Below are 20246 nucleotides of genomic sequence, written 5' to 3' on the forward strand. Positions count from 1 at the left end.
ATTATACAATACAGGGAATATAGCCAATATTTTATAGTAACTATTAATGGATTATAGTCTTTACAATTGTGAATCACTATATCGTACACCTATAACTTACATAACATTGTTCTGCAACTATACTTCAGTAAGAAAAATAATAATAATTAAGTCCAAAAAACCCTCAGAGTTCTGATCAAGCATTTTCCAACTATCTGACCCATCGGTCAGAAAAACTAATTTTGTTAAGTCATAGGAAAAGGATGGACAATGAGGGTGGGGGTAGGGTTCCTGCAGGGCTTCAGGAGGAGAGGGAGAGACCACTGCCAAGGAGGACCCACCCCAGGCATGCAGAGTGTGGTGGGCACTTGCCAGACATGCTGCACCCAAATTTCTGAAGCAAACCAGATTCTGGTCATGAGACAGAGCCTGAGTCCTCCTCAGCCTTTCAGAATCCAAGCGACAAAGGGGTTCATGAAATAAATGCCTAACAGATAGAGATTAACAGAAAAAAAATATTCATGTATCCTCCCCTCCAACATTTTACGGAAAAGCTGACTTCTGGTGTGTCCTGTTACACCCCTTTAAACTGGTTAACATACCAGCATCAAGATAAGCATTAGCTCAGCGTTTGGCACAACAAATTTGAGAACTGAAAGGTCTACACTTTTCAGGCCTCCCTCTTCTGATGACTGGACCTGTGTTCACTCACTCCCTACCTATCCCCCAAACAGAAAGATAAAAGTCCCCGGCTGGCTCACCCCAGCTCGGCTGACTCTGTTTCCAGGATGATGCTGTTGGTCTTGTTGTCCAGGACCACATTGCTGACGTCGCTGCCGTAGAAGCTGGACCGGGGGGTGCTGACGCAGCTGGACAGGAGGGAGTTCATGGCTGAGGACTGGTTGGAGCCAGGGATGTTCATGGGGGACGGGGTCAGAGACCTCTGCTTGACGACCTGGTTGATGTTTCTCACGGTCTCAAAGACTCGTTTCTGGTGACTGGGGAGAAGGTACAACATCATCCAAGACTAAGCAGATGCAGGAATGACCCTGGAGTTCAACCCTCCCAACGCTGTTCACTCAGGACCCAACAGGCAGCAGGTCCACTGTGACCCCCAAGCAACCCGCCACCTGTACCTTCCATATGGTTCTTAGGGGGTTGGTTGGAATTCAAGAGATTCAACGCCCACAGAATTCAAGGCTCCACTACATGGCTGTGTCCTAAAGGTGATGCTAGCAAGAGTGATACTGCTTCCTACTTCCCCCAAGCTTGACCTACAAACATACTCAACACTAACTTTTGTCTCCCACCTACTATTCTTCTTGATAGTCTCTAGAATGCAAACTTCAGGAGGGCAGTGTTTACTGCTGAGCATATAGCAGGGCTCAAAATATTTTTATAGATTGAGTCTTTGTCAACCATTCATATTTTTTAAAAAGTAAGACTTCAAGTTAGTCTTAAATGTCTATAATGAGAGGATAAACACTAGATGAGTCTCTTTCCGGCCCCCCTGCCCCTGCCACCGGAAACTGCCATCTCTAAGAGCAGAACTGCACTGATGTTCATTTGTTCCCTTTTAAGGAGAAAATGGTGCGTGTGTTTCTGTAATGGCTGCTTCTTTCTGGGTTGCAAACGGCTTCACACGTGCACTGAGGTTTAGGGACCCTGGTCGCTCCCGGGGTTCCAAGTTCTGTCTATGGCATTTGGATACAGAGAAAACTTGATTGAATCAAACTCCAGGTTTATTACGCCTCTAAGCAGGTCAAGTGCAAGGTTTCAAGTTAGCAAGAGAGGATAAAGGCTGACACCCCTAAATGTATGCAGAAGGGAAATGGAAGCCTTGCTCACACCTTCCCAAAGAGCCCTCTGTACCTCACACATACATGTGTGCTCAGCTGTGCCCGACTCTTTGTGACCCCACGGACTGTAACCCACCAGACTCCTCTGTCCATGGGATCTTCCAGACAAGAACACTGGAGTGGGTTGTCACTCCCTTTTCCAAGGGATCTTCCTGACCCAGGGTTCAAATCCGAGTTGCCTGCATCTCCTGCGGTGGCAGGTGAATTCTTTACCGCTGAGCCACCTGGGAAGCCCTTCTCTGTATCTCATACTGCATCCCATTTTTCTTCCCTTAACAGATGTTAAAAATACTTTAATGTTTTCCATCAAAAAGAAAGATAAAAGTGAGTGGGGGGGGGTGTCAAGACAGAGCTTGTGTGACAAGAGATGGGAAATACATATGTCCTTCCCCAACTTTCCACAAGTTCATAATATGTATTTAAAACCCAACCAGAGGAGCCATTTGGAAGGAGGATGTTGTTGTTGGCTTCATTCTCTAATTTCCCTTAATCTGGATCGTCTGTGGAAGGACCACAGTACACTTTGGTGCCCACCCCACAGCACCTGGGAGCTGAGAACCAAGGCCTTACGCGATGTCTGGCGACTCTGACTCTTCCAGCTGCAGCTCCTTGCGCATGGTTCCCTCGATCTCCGCCGCCAGGGAGTCCTGGGAAAAGCCAGGAGACACACAGCGAGTGAGCAATTCAAGTGCGCTATCTCTGGAGTAGAATATGAGTGTGTGGCCCCTGCAAGGGTGGCCAGAGAAGAGACAGCAGCCAGGTGCTCCAGAGGAAGGGAGATGAGAGCAGGTAAGCACATGGGGAACTCCATCCAGTGGGCAGCCCTTCAAAAAGGGACTTCAGAGTAAAGATTCAGGAGATGAAGGAGATAAGAAAAAGACAAGCTACTGGGAAGTAAGGTCCGAGGGTGGAGACGAGGGGAGTGCTGGATGCTATGGATTAGGCGATAAAGCATCAGAATGATGTTTATAAATGAATGACATAATTAGGATTAAAGAGGAAGCCAGATATATCGAGTTAATTACTAAAATGTTAATAACAGCAAGTGTGATAGAGTAACTGGTAACAACTGTCACTCTGAGCGGGAGATTAGCACAGGTGGTATTTTGGGACATCTGTGGCAACTGACAAGTGCTGTTATGATAAGACCTGTGATTTTGATGGGTGACAAAGTCCCAGAGATGACTGTGCTGCTGTGCTTGTTACCGCAGCTGCTGTGGTTTGTTACCTACTTTCACAAGGGAAGGAAACACCAAGTGCGAGTAGGGATTAATGAACATAAAAGATAAAATCTTCCTCTGAAGTTCGCGGGCCCCCTAAATCCTGTCTGTAGATCCCAGATTAAGAACTACTGCCATAAGGTGAGAGAACTGGGAACATACTTGAGAAAAACTGCTACTCACTGTTTTATTCAGCAGTTAGAAGGGGCTGGGAGCAAGGGAAGCAGATCCAAGTGTTCTGCTCCAGAAGCATGGGCATGATGCAAGCTTGAGATTGCCTTAAATACCTTTCATGCATAATGCACTTTATAAATAGCCATCTTCAAAAACTGAGCTCTGCCAACAGCAGAAAAAGGCAAACAAAAGCTCCACCTCAGCAAATAATAAAAGCTGAAACTCAATCTCTCAAAAAGGAATTCATGTAGACCTTCAATTCAGCTTTTCTTATGGCATGGTTTAGTTTTAAAATACGTCTGTCCTTGAGAGCGGGGAACGCAGGAAACAAGATGGCCCCAGGAAATGAGAAGCCGGGAAGAAAGGGAAGCGAGGCAGGGGATATACAAAGCTGCAAGGGTCGCCTGTGAGCCGAGCGTAGTGAGCTCGAGATCAGTGGATTCGGGGGCCAGAATGTCCTTGGCTGCCTTCATTGGGATCACTGAATCACCCACGTGCTCCTGGGAAAGTTGACTGTTGATGTTGTGTCTTTCTTTTTTGGTTTTCCTTAGATTTCAGTCAGGCTGAGAGAGAGTTCCAGCCTGACTTTATACGTGAAATCAAAGGAGAGGAGGAGACTATGATTTAGGAAAAGTGGGCCAGACAGCAAGGGGTCGGGGTAACAATGTCAGCAAGGGGGTGGAGGGTAGGGAGGAATAAGAGCCCCGAGTAAAGGCCAATTCAAAAGGGACCAAGTTTCACAAATATTTATACAGCCCTCCATGCCTATCTCATTTAGGGGGCTTTTCCTCAAAAGTTATTCTCTTCTCAGAGAGAACTGGTATTTCATCAAACCATTGAAACAGAGCCTGAAAACTCCTTGGTGGCTGGTTTTTCAGTCTGTTGATTCAGCCACCCGGATCTAATGTCTAGTGAGGACCTGTGACTCTACCACACGCCAAGCACTGCTCCAGGTGCAGGGTATTAAAGAGAGGGAAGAAGGAAATAGCAAATAAGACATGGGCCCGCACCTTCAAGGGGCCCTAGTTTGACAGAAGAAAATAAAATGAGAAAGTTCCCCAACCAAATATTACTGGGAAATGACCAGCAGAGGGGCTCAACCCTATGCCACCCAACCACCCCGACCCTGGGAGAGGTCAGCCTCCTGGAAAGCCCTCTTCTCAACCACATTCCCCTAAGGTATAAACACGAGACAGATCAGGCCAGAGCTAAAAAAAATAAGATTGTGGGGAAATAATATAAAAAATATAAAAATACTGCACACAGCACAAAGGGAAATATTTTTTCATATTACAGATACCAGAACCAGTGGGAGAGTTGTTAATAAGCATAAGAAGAACTAATAGTACCATAAGGCAACTTAAGAATTCCGGAATGTACTTGTGAGGCCCAAATAGCACATACTCTACGGAAAAAAATAACGTAGAAATAGCATCTTCCAAGTATCTGAGGTGCCTACAAAACCCAGTTCCTACTAAATTTATCTTCTAAGGGCAGGGGTAAAAAAGATAGATTCAGAGGGATGGAAAATAAAGAACCAACTTGTCTTGTGTGGTTAAGAAGCTACTGGCTGGGCTCACAAGCCCTCAATTTGGATCCAGATCCAAGCTGTAAAAGGGAGAAGCCAGCCACCCGTAGAGACTCAGCTCCAGACCTGCCCTCCTCCCAGGAGCGCCTGCTAGCCTGAGGGTGGGAGGTGGGTGGCCAGGCGGCAGGCGGGCACTCACCATGGGAAACAGGCCCAGCGAGTGGTAGCGCCGGGACGTGGTGTTGGGCATGGTCTTGTTCCGGAGGTTCTTGAGCTCCTCCTGTGCCTCGTGGAGCATTTCCATGCATTCTGCGTACTTGTCCTCCAGCTCGCGCAGCTGCGGGAGACCAGGAAAGAGCAGAGAGGGCTGGAATGGTGAGACCAGGTACCTCCCACGAGCCTGGAAGACCCAGGATCACTAACAGATGTCCTGGCACCCCCAGCAGGACCAGCCGTCCTGTGGTCTGAGGCCAAACAGTCCTCAAGGCATGGTTTTTCTAGAACTTGGGGAAAGCCTGCAGACTCAAAAATCTCCTAAAAGACTAACAACGGAGACAAAACAAACGAGAGGGCAAATCATCACTCCCTCACTTCCTGCCATATCTTTGAATGGGGTTCCTTCTGCACACCATGTTCGGTGTCCTCTCCCTTATTGGAATGTTTGTCAGGAGCCCGTGCATGCCAGGCTCCAGGCTGGTGAAGAGCGCAGCCTCCGAGGTGCTCATGACCAGCGTCAGTGGAACTGGGAGCTGCCTTAGGAGTAAGAATGACATTCAATTCATAATCAAACAATTGCTAAGAAGAATGGGACCCACAGCCTGTCAGAGGGAGGCTGATGCGCCCCAGCTGGGATGGGGGCCTTATGAAACGAGGGAGAGCCGCTCACCTCGGCCGTGAGCTGCCGCTGAGCATCCTTGGCAGCCCCCAGGTGCTGGACGAGTTCTTCATTTTCCACTGCACACTGGAGCGTGGGAAAGGGAAGTCAGCTTCTCTTTTAAGACACTTAGCAAAGTCTAACACTTTCCCTCTTATTAACCAATCCATTATGATCTTATCACACACCCACAAGGAGATTTTTATCTTATACTGGAGTAAAATTTTGTCTTTTAGTTTTGAAGGCAAAGTCTTTCTTGTGTCTGCATTCATTCCCTATTGCCTACCTCCACATCCATAATTGGGCTTCCCTGGTGGCTCTGGGAAGAATTCTGTAAAGAATCGGCCTGCCAGTGCAGGAGATGCAGGTTTGACCCCTGGGTCGGGAAGATCCTCTGGAGAAGGAAATGGCAACCCACTCCAGTATTCTTGCCTGGGAAATCCCCTGGATAGAGGAGCCTTGGTGAGCTACAATCCCTGGGGTTGCAAAGAGTCAGAGACGACTCAGCGACTAAGCAAGAACTTCCATAATCACAGCTGCTTTCTGGAAGTCTTTCACCTTGGGCTTCTAGCAAAGGCCTGACATGGGAAACAATTGTTTTTTTGCTGCTTCATCTTAAATCGAAAGGGGACATTGTTCTGTGCAGAACATACAGGTGCCCTGTGTAAGGAGAAATGCTAACCTAGATGATTTATACATTAAATTCCCAAACTCTCTATTTATAGCACCTTTACGTGTCTTAATGAATTCCATTCATTTGCAGATTTTTCTTAGGAAAATAGATAGTGATAAATACGATCCCCTTGCCAATTCAGGGTAACCAGCATTATGCTATTGAATCTGCTAAGCTTTAGCCAAAGTTCTCAAGGGACAGCACAATTTCCTAAAATATGAATCCAAAGGGCACTGTCTTTGGGGTAAATGGCCCCCTTCTTGATCTCAGAACTGTCAGAGAAACAGAAGCCTTACAGCTTTCGCCTTCTTCTGCAAGTCAACTATCTGGGAGAGCAGGTGTGTGATCTCTTCCTGCTGGCGAGCAGCATCCTCTGTCTTCTTGGCCAGTTCCTCAGAGATGCTGGCAATCTGCACGTTGGCATCCCCTTTGACCAAGAAACAACAATCACAAGAACCAGAGACAATGGTTTCTTTGTGGTTTGCACAAGGAAAAAAAAAGTCGTTATTACAAGACAGGGGGAGAAGTGGAGAGGGCACATGACGATGAGCTTGGGGGGAGAGTCCCCATCTTCCTCTGTGGGCTTGGCCTGTCCTGAGGAGGAACCAACCCCTAGCTGTGGCTCCCAGGGTCAGTATGGGAGCCTCATCTCACTGCCTAGAGGCACCTCCCCAGAAATGAGGCAGGCTTTGGCGGTCAGCCCGGAGGCACCACACCAAACAGAAGGCGACTCTCACCAATTCCACATGTTCCATACAAACACATCGCCAGTGACAGGAACTCCTGCTGCACTCTGTTCTAGAAAGGAACTATTGCGTGCACAACACAATTCCCCCGGGGTGTTTTCAGCCCATATTCAGAGCCATAACTCATTTTACTAGATTTAAACATAGGGTGTGTTTCACTGATATTTTGCTGACACTCAAAGTATTCTGTTTGCCCTTTTGTCCGATCTTAATGTGTAAACTTCTCATGGAGAGGGTGGGGGAAGGCACATAATATTTGCAAAGCTGAGAACTCTGGCCTCAAGGTTCACACATCAAATGACTAGAAAGTTATTTTTCCACACCTTCAGTTCAGGACTCTAAAGCTGGACCTAATTTAGCCATTAAATAACCAATATTCCTGCAGAAAGCCAAAATGAAAATTAAATAGCCATTTTGGTGAGAGACTGAGAATGTATGGCTGACAACCTCCCACCCAGTTTGTCGTAAATGAGGGTGAGGGGTGTCACACAAGATCAGGGGAGGCCTCTAGTGTTCAGGAAGAAAATGCTAATGAACCCAGGCTGGCAGGAAGACCACATTCTATCAAGTGATGCAAATCCATCCGGTCTTAAGGACGGCCGATGGGAAAAGTAAAAGGTGGGGGGACAGGAGTGGCAGGGGGCGGGCCATACTCAGCTCCTTCACACAGTCGTTGACCAGCTGCTGCTCTTTTTCTTCGTAGGTGATGGTCTCCGTCTTTAGCTGGCAGGCCTGTGGACAGGGCTCAGGTCAGAGGCCCCACAGCCACACCTGGTCAGGCCAGGTGATGCAGCAAGGGCTAACCTGGGTCTGGAATGCTGCCCTTCAGCATCTCCCCAGCTGTCACCCATTGCGCCCTCAGATACAGAAAGTCAGTCCCAACCACTAGAGGGCACCACGCAAAGCAGTTGCTGAAACTGTGAGCCCCTCTATTAGTCCGCCTGTCTATTCATGTGTCCCGGCTCACAGTCACGGATCCCTTTGTGACCCAAAACAGCCTATGACACATCCCTGCCTACAGTGGGCATTCTAAGGATAAGCCCCACAATAAGAAGGGTTAACAATTACCACACCTGCTACGTGCTAGGTATGGTCCTCTGAGGGTCACAAGTGGGAATCTGTCCTGCTGTTTTCAGGTGAGCCAAAACAAGATACAATATGAAAGCATTGAGGGTCAGAGACCTAGGAGCTATGCTTGGACTCTGGATGGCTTTGCTCCCGGGTGTAAAGGTGGGAAGACAGAGATCTGAAGGCTCCAAGAAAATGCCCCAGGTAGAGAGGTATCTCTGAGCTCTCAGGTCCTGGCCCCAGACACATCACCGTCCTGAAAGCTAGGTGGAGGAGTCAGAATCTATGACTGGGATCAAATTCCCTCTGCTTGCTTCACGTGATGACTCCAACAGAGGGACCGATCACCATGTGCCTGGGGCCAGAGCATTTACTTAGGGTGGATGCTGGAACTCAGAATGGGAAAAACTGGGCTAGATTCTTTGTTCGGCTGCTGGCTGGGAGAGAAAGCTTGGGTAATCCTCTTGATCACTCTGGGTTTATGTCTCTTATGAGGGGCTGAAAGCGGTGAGGGCTAAGAGACATGACTGTTTTCTCAGGCATAGGAGCATCTTGTTAAGCCCAGATATGAGGCTCTTTGCAACAAGTGAGGCAAGTTCAAGGTGACAGGTGGTCTGCCATACTGAGGGACTTTGGGGAGCCCTGGGCCAGCCTAGGTGAGCTTGCAGCTCAAACTTGACAATCCAAGGGCCTGATAAACAGGGCTGAACCAAACCTCTGGCTGGAGAGCAAAAGCTCATTGATAATTAAACAAAAAACACTAAATCCCTTTGTATCTGTGTTTCTGGATAGGGGCAGTGGGTAAAGGGAAATTATGTGGGTTTGGAGTCACAGAGACTTATAAACCCTGGCTTTGTTGTTCACTAATTTGCAAAATCTTGGGCAATCAAAATACCTAGCAGCCTGGGTCCTGGTTTTCCCAGGGTTTTTCCAGCCTTGGTATGAAGACTTTATTTTTTTTTTAAAGAAAGCAGGCAAAGTACCCACCACAGTGACTAGCCAACCAGAAATACTCAAAAGCATGAGTTCCCAAGTTGCTTCAGCTCAATCTTTTAAAGTTAGTTGTCTAAGAAATATGTCTCCAAGTACTATTTCCTTTAAGCACATCTGACCTGCGGTAGCATGAGAACAAGGCTCTCACACCCGACCTCCGAGCTGTTTCTACATCCGAGCTGGAGACCACCAGAGCAAGGCCCCACCTTCCAGAAGCTTTCGCCCTAACCGTGAAGGAGGAGGGTCTGCCACTCTTACCCATCCTCACACTGCACAATTCACCTGTCCGTCTGCTGCAACCAGGATGGTGTGTGCTGCCCGGCTTACAAATGAGGCATGCCCGCTGGGCACTTGGTGTGGCCGTGACCCAGGGCCAGGTGGCCCTTCCACAGACCGCCACCCTTGAGAACGGCAGGGCTGTAATCACGGCTGTACTCGCCAGATAAGCGCACGGGGCCACCACCCTTGCAGAGAGGGGACAGGGCAGGGACTGCACTTCACCTCGGATCGAAGTACAACGTTCTCCTCTTCAAGGTCCTTCAGCTTCTTTTGCAGAGAATCCAGATGGAAGTAATTCTGGACAGAGGAGGACGACTCGTTCCTCTTCAACCTGGGGGAGAAAGTCCACTTCCTAGGGAGGGAGACACTTCCTCCCACCACTTGGCAAACCACACCGCGGCACACAGATGGGCTTTCAAGGAAAGCTCGCGAGGGTGTGGGTGTGACAGTGATCCATCAGGCCTCTCCCTCGCCCCCAGGAAAACAGCACAGGCTCGCATCACTTCAATCCCACATCCCAACCCTTGGCTGCCACTTTGCCTCAGATTTCTGGGGAACCAACTCTATTTCAAGCCTGCACAACTCTGGGATGCCTTCTATCTGTCAGGAACTATTTTACGTACTCTATATGTATGAACTCATTCGGTGCTCACAGCCCTAAGAACTAAGTTACTATTATTATCCCCATTTTACCAATGAGGGAACAAGCACAGAAAGGTTAAGTAACTTGGCCATGAGCACACAGCAGTGAGCCCCAGAGCCAAGATCTGAACTCGGGTCATTGGGCTCTAGAGTTCACGTTCCTTATAGGAGACTCTGCTGACAGGGAAGAGGACCCCAAGAAGCCCCCAGAGCACTGCTGGCCCCCGTATTCCCTCCAACAGCAGAGCCAGCTGTTACTCATTCACAGCCAGGCCTGATCAATCTACACTGACAACTAAGCTGTGAAAGACCCAGGAAGAGGCTAACTAAAATCCCATCAGAAATGCAAGATCAATCTGTCTGAGGCACTCAGATGCTTGGCCTGGAGAAGGCCGAGGGCAGCTGGCTTGTGCTGCCAGTGAAGGTGACCCTCTCTGGGCAACTCCAAGGTCATGGACCACAGCCAGCGGTGCTCTGGCCTCTGGAGACAGGCCCTCGGTGACTTACGGGGTGGAGCACACAGATTCCGGCTCACTCTCCTCCGCGGCGCTGGTGTAGAACTGAAGCAACTCATCCTTCATGGACAGTTCATGCCGGAGCTGTGACACCTGCACAGACCCAGTTGAGGCCCATCACACTCTCTCCAAACAAGACAGCATCCCCACTCATGCTTAAACACTTCCTGCCCAGGGACAATATTTTAAAATTCCTCATTCAAAGTGAAGGCACATCACTGATTTTGTGCTATTCAAGGAAAACAAAGGGTTCAGTTTGACCCTATCTAAGAAACATACGATCAATTACTTTGTGGCAAAAAACCCCTCCACTTAAATTTGTAGTTTTTACTCTAGTATGGAGAAGAAGTGAGAGGGGAAAAGCAGATGCTAGAATGATGGATGGGGTGGGGGTGGGGGGACGAGACAGCATATGGGCTTTGCAAGTAAACAGATGACAACTGGGAAGACACCCAGAGAGGTGGACCATGTTATCAAATGAAGGAAGTCATTTACTCCTGCCCAAACCAAATTCCACCTCAGATCAGGAACCTGGCGAGGCCAGCTATAGGTGGACAGCAAGCTGGTCGGCCCTTGTTCTTCCACCTGGAAAATCTCACAGCCCCATGTTGTGACCGCTACACCCTCATGGGAATTCTGGCCAAGCATGGCCAGATCTTGCTTTGCACTCAATGCTTACAAGATAGGAATTCCAGATACAGGAATAAAAGAGGCAACCATCAGGAACTGGCCATACCAACTGCTGCAGGCACGGTTCTACAAATCACACTTATTTATACTTCAGGTTTAAAGTAAACAAACCTGAGTCATAAAACTGTTCACCTGCCCTTTCACTATTCAGCACTGATAAACAGGCAACCAGCAGGAGAATTGTAACTGTTTTCATTCTTTCTTGTTTCAAATTTGATTTGGGTTCTCTAGTTTATTCCAACTTTTCCTATATAACACAAGTAAATATATTTTATCTTCTGTGGTAAAGTCAGTTTTAGGTGCTTAAAGGCTTCAGCTTCAACACCTAGACATCATTTAATGATGTGCCAAAGGAAATCAGTTTTCAAAGTCCAGGGTTCCCCAAAGGAAAGAAAGACACTTCCACCCTCATAGGGCAGGATGTACTCTGTGGAAGGTGAGGGAGCCCCAGGCAAGGGCAGCAAAGTGGAGAAACAGCACATGAGGGCAATGGGAAACCAATTCCCAGTTCCTAATGCCATGTCTCTCTGCTCAGAAGGGGCCAAGGAGGGGGGCAGGCTAACCTCTCACACGTGGAAGAAGGGGGATTCAGATCAAGATGCTGGAGGCCGGGAAAGCAAGGGTTACCTTTCTTTCTTATACCTTATCAGTATCCTACCTCATCATCTTTTTTTTCATTTTTTCCATTTTTAAGAAATTTTCATTGGGGGATAATTGCTTGACGATGTGGTGTTGGTTTCTGCCGTATGACAACATGCATCAGCTATGTGTTTACGTATATCCCCTCCCTCCTGAGCCTTCCTTCCACCCCACTCCCCACCCCACCACTTTAGGTCACCGCAGAGAGCTGAACTGAGCTCCCTGTGCTTCTCACTAGCTATCTGATTTACACATGGTAGTATATACGTTTCAGTGCTACTCTCTCAGTTCATCCCAGCCTCTCCTTCCCCCACTGTGTCCGCAAGGTCATTTTTTTAGTCTGTGTCTCTATTCCTACCCTGCAAATAACCTACCTCATCATCTTTTAAAGAGAACCCAGGATTAAAACCTGTCTTTATACAATGCTGTATGTCAACTGTATCTCAATAAAACTGGAAGAAGAAGAAAAATCAATAAAAATGATAGTAAACCCTTAAAAAACTTTTTTCTTACCTAGTGGCTACTTACTCTATTTCATCATATGAAATGATGATTAAACCGAGACAATAGCTGGGAACAGCTTTAATGAGCAATAGGTCTCAATACATCTTAGGGACATGCATGAGGGCATCCCCTCCCACTAAGAAAGTTTCTGATAGAAAATAAGGGAAAATAAATGAGAAGAAGGAAAGCAAAGAGTCCTCACAGTTCAAATGCCCTGTTCAAAGGATAGTCAAGATGATGGCAAAGACGCTACCAAGTGGGACCTGGTTCTAAGTTTCTAACTCTTGCTGCAGCAACCCCACCTGACCCTGCAGCCTTCCTCCTCCATCGACACCATATTCCTGCTGGAAAACTAGGACTGCTCTGCTGTGACCTCAGCCCCCAAGTTCCACATAAATTGTTCACAATGATGGGGGCTGATGACACCAGCTGAGATTTGTATCATTGCAATGGTAGGGTTTCTACCACGAAAACAATGGGCTACTTTTGGTTTTGTTTTACAAACATAAAATTATACTACTGTACTGACTAAGGGGCCGTCACTGCCTTGCAGCATGGTTGGCCTCCGGCTGTGGTTCCTTCTCCACCCACCCATGCCCACCCAGGCTCAGGGAGCCCCACGCCTTGCTGGAATAGCTTGTGTGTGCTTTCACCAAAGCTCTGAGTGCCTTCTCAGCCCACAGGGTGATCTGGACTCTTGGAGGATGGGGACTGTGACTGGTCCATACTGTGGGCCTACTGACCACACGAGGGCGGGTCCAACGTGGGCCATCCCGTCCTCATTGTCAAAGGGGCAAATGGTCAGAAGAGGTGGCAGAAAGTCAGCCCTCTGTGTCTGGGCTGGGCTTTTCCCAACAGGACCCTGTTCTGTCGTCACTGTCTTCAGCTGTGCCCATGGCACCCAAGCCCCTGCAGACGGCTGTCCTGCAGAGGCCACCAGCGCCTCACCTCCTCCCTGATGTGCTCCACCTGCTCCTCCAGCAGCTCGTTCCTCTCGGTTAGTGTCTTGTTCTTCTTCAACAACGACTGGCCAATCCGAGCAGCCAACTCTAGGTCCCGCTCTTTCTGTGAGAGACAGAAGTGAGAACAGACATTGAGAAAACCCATGCATCCAACAGAAGCCCATAGGACTCCGTGTCAATGAAAGAAAACAAGGGCGTTTAGCAATAACAATGGATTACTGATTCACCATCCATGCACTGGCCTCTGATACATGTTCAAAGAGCAGATTACTCAGTGACACGGAACCCAAACAATGAAACGGAACCTTCCATCTGATGAAAACAAGTCTCTCCCTGCAGGTGAAAAATGTGCTTTCCAAAACCTTTCTATGCAACTTGTGTAATCATTTGATAACCTGTCTTCCTACCTGCGGGCTGGGCTACAGTCACCATGAGTGCCCAGCAGAGGGAAACACTCGGAAACTATTTACAGGATGAAGGAGTGAATCCAGAAATTCCAAGTGTGCTAAAATAGCCAAGGCAGCCTCTTTGGCATACTTCAATTAAGATGGAATGTACTGAGTTCCTTAGATTCACTGCGTATGCAACAAAAATATTTAAAGTGACTCTAAAATAGAATACAGTTATTTTTTTTTTAACTTACGGTTACTTAGACTTTACTTTTTAAAGAAACAGTTCTAAGAATGGAGAAATAATGCATAAAATCACCCTACTTCAGAAACAAAGACTGCTGCAGACACAGAATTTTCTGTTAGCTCAGCAGCTGACATTTAGGGCACAGCAAGGTACAGAGGAAAATCTTTAGTGGCATATAAAGGTCCAGCTGGGTTTATGGGAGGAAAGCCGGCCCCTGATAGTGGAGACAGTGGGGTGGATGCCATCACCAAATGCAGACTTACTGATCCTTGCTGATGAAGCCACTGGTCACCAAGTGTACATTCACGTGCTCACTTATAGGTTGGCATGGGGAGGAGAACTCTGTAAAGTGAAATCCTCTTAGAAGTCTATGCTAATTATTCTGTTCATTTGGTGTAAAAAAGCAGAAGACCAGGGACATGCAGTTTGAGCAGAAAAAAGCTGGGGAGGAGTCCTACCTTCTGATAACCAAGTGACCTTATGGTTTACACTTAACAGGGATCCTCTAGATCCATTCTTTCCAAACACAGATTAAAAATCATCAGTAGGTTGAGAATCATTCTAGTCATGGCAACTGACATTTTGTTTTAAACGACATTCAACAGCACAGAACTGACATACCAAGGTGCATTCCACGAAGGAAGGTTATTATCTCACGTTTAAATGTCACTTGTCACATATTTACCTACAACCTAAGAGGCATTTCTTAGAGTAGGTACCTGTCCAAAGTTTAACTGCTTCATGTGAACTGTTCTACCCTATAATTTGAGAGTGTGGGTTCTGGTTGAACATCTCTGGGGCCTGGTTCCCTTGTCTGTGAGAAGAGGTCGGGTCAAAGAATCTTCCAGCTTTACAATTCATTGAGTTGTAAGACTTTTCAAAAAGCAGCTTTTATTTTCAACTTTTTTCATACCCACCAAATGATTTCATGCAACGGAATAGGAACACACCTTCCTTTGCTCATCATGGGAGTTTCAGTGAATTATGAGCAAAGCATGGGGTGGGGGACTGGATCCAATCGTGATTTAACTCTCTGGAGCTCTTACATGAACAATGGTTTCTCTCCCCTAAGTCTTCCATGGTCCTGAAACCTGTAACTGCTGCCACTACTGTTCCAGAAGACAGCTGGGGGTCATGTCAAGTGAGCCATAAATTCTTCCAACTCCTTCCCCATCTGTGCCTCCCCCTCATGCCCTCCCAGGGAACAAAGGGGACCAGTGAGTTTGCCCAACCAACCGAGACACCCCTCTCTGTGCTTTCATCTGCACTGGCTTCCACGTCAGAGCAGAGTCCTTATCTCAGTGGCCCTTTATCAGAAGGGAGCCCACTTCTCCAGAGGTTGTCCCCAAATTACCAACCAGTGCAGGTGGTTTCCACTGGCTACTGTTGTTTAGATGCCAAGTCACATCTGACTCTTTTGCGACCCCATGGACTGTAGCATGACAGGCTCCTCTGTCCATGAGATTTCCCAGGCAAGAATACTGGAGTGGGTTCCCATTTCCTTCTCCAGATAATCTTCCTGATCCAGGGATCAAACCCGTGTCTCCTGCTTGGCAGATGGATTCTTTACTGCTGAGCCACCTGGGAAGCCCTTCAGCTGGCTACGTCTCAGTGAAAACTGTAGCCCACTGTCCAAAAAAGCATGGTCTCCATAACTCTTACTCCAGTCTATTAAATCTCTCTACTAGAACATGCCCTCAGACTGAATGCCCAGCAGGTGTTTTATGCTCTTCGGCTCACTGACTACTGTTCTGTGTTGTTGCCATCACGCATACATGCTGCTAAGATCCTGTGCACAAAGACGTTTCATACAAAGATTTCAGTGCAAACAAATCAAGCCAAAATCATAATGGATAAAGACAAGCTCAGCAAGGCACTGCTGAGCAAATGAAGGACACTGAAGGCTTCCCACAGCACACAGGAGCCAGAACCCAAGAGGAATGGGGAGCAGGCGGGGGAAGGAAATAAGTAGGGGTGGGCTCAACCACAAAGCCCCCCAGCCCTCCCAACCTATGTGATACACCCCAAACCTCAGACCCAAGGCCTCCTTGCCCTACTAAAGGGACGACTCTCACCTTGCCTACACCCCAAATCTAATCTCCATAGTAACATACATAAAATGCTCAACATACATAAAATGATCTGCTGGGGAATAAAAGGAAGTTACAACAAAAATATTCAGAGATGAAATGAAAACCTTAAACAAAAAGGTTGTGAGAAGGTCTCTGGTTTTTCTCAGGCAAAAGGCTGGCTGGGCTTCTCCTTAAGAATTTCAGGAACGAAAAGAGTCTCATTTCTTACAACCAGCCAAAACATGATAAATATTTACTTCTAAAACCAGGAAAATGGGTAGGAAATGACCACTGTCCAAACTTCAGTGAGAAAAATGGGACCGTAACACACTGTGACCCTGGAAACAAGATATTAAAATAACTGGTTCTTTGATTCCCCAGGAGATGGCAGGCAGGTGGGGCTCAATCTGGCTCTCCCTACTCCCTATCTGCATCAAAGTTTTCCTGAAAATTTAAAAGATTGTGACTTGCGTCTCGGCCTCTTTTACCAATGAGCACTCGAGCTGCTTGGCATGGCCCCAGAGATGGAGAACAGCCTGCCTCCCACACTGAGCAGTTGACTCATCTCATTCACCCATTTAAGGATGAAAAGCATGACTAAGAGGCCCCCAGAATAACCCTCTCCGTAACTGGGGAGGAGGTAGCTTTGCCCAAAGGTAAATTCCTAGCAGCAGCAAGCCAGGGCAAGCCGCAGAATCCTCTTCCCCTTCAATGAGAAGCAAACTCTTCGGGCCAGCTGAGGGTTGTGCGTGGCATCTGTGCAGATCCTGCTGGTACCCCATCTGCACGTGGCAGGCATGCAAAACCAAAAGAAACAGAACCAAAGCCAGGAAGAGTACAGCATGGGACAGCTGTCACGTGCCTGGGACAATCAGACTTTAACCAGGAAACCCTGCCCAGTTCCAAAGAAAGGCGGCAACTCAGACATGATTCTTATCAAGAGGAGAGGAATGCCGTATATAGTGTATACAATGCTGTTATATACAAAACACAGATGCACCCAGACCGTGGCCATGAGGAGCTGCTAAAAATAAAACAAAGAGGGCAGAGCAAAGAGTCACCTGAAGAAACTGCCCCACAAATATTCTTTTCAACAACCCAAACAATTTTTTTAAAAACACGACAATATACTTTTTATACAGTGACACTCATTTAGGAAATTAGCTGTGAATTGTTGATGACCAGAATCTAAATACCGGGCTGGAGTCCCAGTCTCCTCTGAACACGATCCTCAAACATCCAAGAAGAGATGGGTCTGGCCCTGTGAAGGCCTCGCCCAGCCCTGCCAGCTCACACTCACCAGCAGCCAGGAACCGTGGGCCCTGGACACTCACTGAAGCAGCATCCCGTTAAAAACAAAAGTCAGCCAGTTCATGTTTTTAAAGTAAGAATGTCTCAATGACAATCAACTAACTCTCCAGAACTAAATGAACAGGGCAATGAACAACTACAGCCAAAAGCAGCAGGGCCACAGTGGTTAAGGGCCCGGGCTAGAAAACAGCTGTACTACGCGGGCATCCTCTGTTCTCTCAAGAGTAGGTCCCTCCTCTGTAGGATGGAGTAGCAATGGCATCTACGTCTGAGAACTAGCATAGAATTAATGAGATGATGCACGACAACAGCTAATTCTCAGTCAAAGTTTACCCTTATGAATCAGCATGACCAGAGAGGCAGACATTTATCTAAGGCCTGTCATTTCCAAGATTAAAATGGAGAAGGAAATCATCCAACAGGGTTCCTGCCTTGGAGAAACTTCTAACCAACCCAGTTGGAAGAACAAAGCAAACAGAACAATAGGATGGCTTACAAACTCAGGGCTGTTGGAGGCACGGGACTACCTGTGGCTGGGGGTGTGTGGCAGCTTCAGAGGTCCCCAGTGAGCCTGCAGTACGACATTCAGAGGCAGGAAGAGACAGAGGGGCCAAATGGTGCAAAAGGTCCCATGCAGGAGAGCAGGAGGAAGGTATCAGGGAAGAGTAAAGAAGAGGATTCAGGAATGTGGTCAAGTGGATGGCCTTGAATGCCACGCCAAGGAGTGCTGAGTGTTGGTTTTGGGGGTGGGCCAGGTGACTACAGAGGGTTTGGGAGGGTGGCAGTTGCAGAGAAGAAAGGGAGAAAACTCAAAATCTCATGCCAGGGCTCCAGGAGCCGTGACAGTAGTCTTGGGAAAAAAATAATAAAGGCCCAGACACAGGACCACCTTCAGAAGACTAACTGGGTATGGGGTGAGGAGTGGATTCAGAAACAGGGCACTGTTGGGGGAAATGGACACAGCAGAAAGGGGTCTGTAAAAACCATTTTTGAAAGTTGGTGATGTTAGCCGAGCTAGCCTACGAGGTGGCTGATGCCAGCTGCCCAGACGGACGCAACTGGAGAACCACCAAGAAGCCAGTGCTCCTAAAATGCCTCAGCAAGGGCCCTGTCACACAGCCAGAAAATCTAATCTCACTTATTTGGGGCTTTCCTGACATGCAGATGGTCAAGTGGTCTCAGCTCCTGCCCTGTGTCAGCTCCAGTGGATCTACCAGGGGGTGGCCTTCAGGAGAATGAGAGGGAACTGGGTAGCCGGGGAGGTGAGCCCTCAGGAATGGGGCACGGGGGTGGATCAGAAGGGTCCTGTCCTCAGAACAGGTAGGAAAAAACTGGGTGTACAGAAGGGAAGAGCACAGGGAAAGAGAGAATGAAAAATGGGGTGAACAGACCCTCCCCAACCCAAGAACAAAATCTCAGGTCCCACACTTCTGCTTTGTCCTGCCACTGGCTGAAAATGAGGATTTCTGTGTCCCTCGTATCGTTCTACTCTATTCCTCAAGAAGGACTAATGAACAGTCACATGACTCATATCGTGCTAGATTCTAGAGCGCAAACCAGGATCTAAAAGTTAACACCTCTGCATTTGAGGCCTGATTTTGTGGGGAGAGTGGAAGAAGTTTTAAAGATGGGCATTTATTCAGCAAATATTGAGAATCTACCATGTTCTGGCCTGTTCTAGGCATGGGGATACACACAGTATACTCATCTGCTTCTAGAGACCATCAGAACACCTTAATTCTCAAATGTCAACAGGATGCTGAGAAGAAACTGAGAAAACCATAGTCTCTAGAATGCCTGCAGCTTGTCTGATCCTAAGCAAGTTACCTAAATTTTTCTTGTCTTGCTTGTTTTGGTTATTTCCATGCTGACACTGCATAGTAACATTCCCTTAACCTGCCTAAGTAAAAACGTAACACAACAAAACAAAAACATTACAAAGATATGGATAATGATGTCTTTTTTCTGACATTTTTATATATATTTAATATATACCAGTAGTATATATTTTAAGAATTTATAAAGCTTCAACTGGGTATTCTATAGCAAGTATTTAAATGTTACCCTATTCTGTTATTAATAGATTCCTTTTAAAATCCAAAATATCTTGTATAAAATTACAGTTGACTAAAGCCAACATAGCTACCAGCTCAAAAAATAAATAAAAAGCCACTGAATCATACTCTGAGAGGGCTCAATTTCTGACATTCTTCACCAAGAAAAATAGTAATGTCTGCTTTAATCGACATAAATTATCATCAGTCAATTATAAACGACTCTTTGCCTTTCCCCGAATCACTTACCTCCTCAAGAAGCCGAGTTACAGCATCTATGTCATTATACGTTTTAGTCATCTGGCCAACTCGTTCAGCACATAAAACTGCAAGAGATAAAAATGACCATGTAACTACCGATGCTACAAGGTCTGCCAGACAAAGTCTGGCCAGCTTCAGCCTTACTGGGTTTGATTCCAGAGAAAAGCCCCAAGCCGTGTGGGGTGAGGGGACAGGGGTCTACTATTCACTGCAAAGTCTTGACACTGCATGTGTGTGTGTGTGTGCATGTGTGCGTGCACATCCGCACGTGCACACTCGGGGGTGTTGCTGCGGGCAAGGCGCTGGAGTGGAAAGGGGTCTGGCCTCATATCTGGTCAGCAAACCAAAGTGGGTCAGCAGCACAGTTAAGTGATATATAAACCGCTAGAAAGAGCCCTAGGATCTAGACCCCACTTTCTGTACAGATCCAGTGGGTCCTTTCCAAAGCAGTTCTGGGTATTAATTATTAAACAGTCTTAACTGATAATTTCATAATGGCCCAGCCTCCTCTTCCCCAAATGGCCTAAATTCTAAGGCTCTGCAACTTGTTTCCAAACCATGAAAATT

The 20246-nt window shown here is 47.2% G+C and overlaps 1 protein-coding gene across 10 annotated transcripts in view; it reads right to left on the reverse strand.

The window, feature by feature from the left end:
* Window positions 1-20246, reverse strand: part of TRAK1 (trafficking kinesin protein 1) — a 156300-nt gene that overhangs the window by 20278 nt on the left and 115776 nt on the right. For all 10 annotated transcript variants that reach the window (XM_040246060.1, XM_040246058.1, XM_040246056.1 and 7 more), the window contains 10 exons: window positions 19668-19744; window positions 13332-13448; window positions 10543-10643; window positions 9616-9724; window positions 7707-7785; window positions 6604-6734; window positions 5647-5721; window positions 4960-5097; window positions 2409-2485; window positions 741-977 (listed from right to left, as the gene is read on the reverse strand). In XM_040246060.1, coding sequence (XP_040101994.1) covers window positions 741-977; window positions 2409-2485; window positions 4960-5097; window positions 5647-5721; window positions 6604-6734; window positions 7707-7785; window positions 9616-9724; window positions 10543-10643; window positions 13332-13448; window positions 19668-19718 — 1115 coding nt within the window. In that variant the 5' untranslated portion in view covers window positions 19719-19744. The remainder of the gene's footprint in view (window positions 1-740; window positions 978-2408; window positions 2486-4959; window positions 5098-5646; window positions 5722-6603; window positions 6735-7706; window positions 7786-9615; window positions 9725-10542; window positions 10644-13331; window positions 13449-19667; window positions 19745-20246) is intronic.

The sequence above is a fragment of the Oryx dammah genome, unplaced genomic scaffold, assembly GCF_014754425.2.
Source record: "Oryx dammah isolate SB20612 unplaced genomic scaffold, SCBI_Odam_1.1 HiC_scaffold_9, whole genome shotgun sequence".
NCBI classification, from domain to species: Eukaryota; Metazoa; Chordata; class Mammalia; order Artiodactyla; family Bovidae; genus Oryx; species Oryx dammah.